Genomic DNA, 2,536 nt, shown 5'->3' on the forward strand with positions numbered 1-2,536 from the left:
ATAGTTGAAAAAGATCTTTCAGTTATGCCCTCCTAATGTCCGTCCCTGCCTTGAAGTCCACAAGTTTGGTGTAATTCACGGCATGAAAATTCTTAGGGTGGAGGATGGAGGCACCAGCCTCGAATGTGTCGCCCACAATTGTGACGGTAGCTATACGATCGCCAATGGTGGTGCAACACTCAAAGATGATGATTTTTGTTGGGAGGTCGGAAGAGTGAGGGGAGTACTCGTGGAGGAAGTGAGCAATAAAAAAACTATCGACGCTACAAACGGTGGATGAAGGCCGATTTAGTTACTGTGCAAGAGTCAATAAGTCTCGAATATGAACGCATAAAATCAACATAAACTAGTCACTGAAGTGTCAATATTCTACCGTTTGTTTTTCGGTTACAAAGATCACGATGGATATTTTCAATTGAGGTTAATGGCCACTTTACTAATTTCAAATAGTAAAAATACGTTTTGTCTATAATCCAAATGGTTAGAGACCAAAAATAATATTTATTCACAATGAAAAGAAATAGTTGCTTAGAGTGAATCTGAAGCTGATTCATTGGAAAATCTCCAAAACCTTTGGGTTCACTATTGCTGCTAACCCTGACAAAACTTGAGACCTTTTTCCACTAATTTTAAGCTTAAATTGTTAATAATACACTGGAAAAAATCAAATATTAGAAAGCAGTTTCACAAATACTAAGTGGCTAGAATGGTCGGTAGCATGTTTAATTGTTTATCATGATCGTCTAGATAGTAGATATGAATGGCATTATTTACTTAATTACAACCTTTTCCTTTGACTTATTTATTCATATTGAATAACCAAAAATAGCAAAGGTGTGAACGAAGAAGTTTCCATTCTGTTGAGACTGTTTTTCCTTTGATTAAAATAAAAACAAGGAAAGGCTAATATATATTCTGTTATGGAGGATATTGCATAAAATCTTCCCCAAGGTCTCCAATTATTACCCATAAATACAGAGGAGTCCAAAATTTACAGCGCCCCAAAAAGGATTCTCAGGCACACACCACCCCAGACCCAGAGAGCCCTTTCAAAAAAAAAATCCCTTCATAAATAATAACAAAAGAAAGAGGAAAAAAAAAAAACTACCCTAATTAAAATAATTTTTTTAAAAAAACTAATATCCGAGAAGAGGAAACAAAAAAGGACACCAACTCTGCGAAAAGTGAAAACCACCGCGAAGAAGGTAAAAAAGATAAAAAGAGAGGGGTAAAATTGGGATAAGGGAAGATTGGATGAGCAAAACGACGTCGCATCATCACCGAAGGGAGAACCACGAGACGAGTTCACGACCGACGCGGCGTTCCGTGAGGGCCACGCGTTCGTCGGAGAGTAGCGGGTAGCGGCAGAGAGGGCAGTTGAACTTGAAGTGATGGAGCCAGCCGTCGAAGCAGTGGCGGTGGAAGACGTGGCGGCAGGGAAGCATCCGTACCTGTTCCCCTTCCTTGAAGTTGGTCTGGCAGACGACGCAGGCGTCGGAGTCGGCGTGGTCGACGACGGTGTAGGTGTAGAAGAATCGGTTGTTAACGGCCAGCTGATCGGAGAGCATGATGAGTCCGGCGAGGCCGGATCCGACGGTGGCGAAGAATCCGTCGTCGACGATCTGGTGTGTGTGGAGCCTAGAGAGACCTAGGGTTTGGAGAAGAGCGAAGAGCATGGAACGGAGGTAGTTGACGCAGGTGGCTATGTGCGCAATCAGCAGCAGTGGAATTGAACCAGACGACACGTCGTTTAGCTGGTTTTGCAAACCCATCTCTCTTTTCTTTTTGTGAAGCAAAATAGAAGAGGTGTTTAGATTGGAAGAGAATAAGAGGCTCTCTTGCTAGTTATAAAAAGGGGCTATATATGAATCAACTTTTTGTCTCTCACAGAACAAACAAATGCTATAAATATTATTTATTAGAGTTGTAATTAAGTTTTAATTTGGTTTTCCTTTTGATGAAATATAAAATGTGAATTGCGAGGTTGCTTCAAAATCTGTATATATGGCTGTGTGTGCTTTGGGTGAGGATTAGGTGACTGCGAGAGAGAGAGCCACACCAATTATAAGGGCTTTCGTCAAGCCCCATGTGTTGTGGGGTCCTATTTCTTCCTATCATTATTTTATATTATTTTTATTTTCATATATTAGCATTATAAATATTAATAATTAATAATAATTTGTAACTGTCACTTTTTTATTTTATTATTTATCCAAGGACGAAAATTTACTTTGTAAGGTGACTAGTAACAAGTAACAAGAAGTAACTAGGGATTTTTCCAATATGGATTATTTTTCTTTTACTAGGGCATGCCCTACTAGTCAATGCAATGTGTGCTGATTTAGAAGGGAGCAAATTTAGCAAATGGACATGTGATCCTTATTATTTCATACATTGAACATTGAACAAAGTTTACTCTATATATAACATGAGAATGTGAACAAGATCTTCTAGAGATACAATAAATGTTCTTTTCCATTTTATAATGTTCTTTCTCTTCCCCCCTTTCTCTTTGTTTGCATTTTTAAGCTTGTTC

At 38.9% G+C, this 2,536-nt stretch overlaps 1 protein-coding gene across 1 annotated transcript; it reads right to left on the minus strand.

Moving 5' to 3' along the window:
- LOC107619284 (E3 ubiquitin-protein ligase RHA2A) lies at positions 925-1,781 on the minus strand (the record flags this gene model as incomplete). Its single annotated transcript, XM_016321538.2, is given in 1 exon segment — positions 925-1,781. A coding segment is annotated over 1 exon segment (495 nt). The 3' UTR covers positions 925-1,277.

This window comes from Arachis ipaensis, chromosome B09 (assembly GCF_000816755.2).
Source record: "Arachis ipaensis cultivar K30076 chromosome B09, Araip1.1, whole genome shotgun sequence".
NCBI classification, from domain to species: domain Eukaryota; kingdom Viridiplantae; phylum Streptophyta; class Magnoliopsida; order Fabales; family Fabaceae; genus Arachis; species Arachis ipaensis.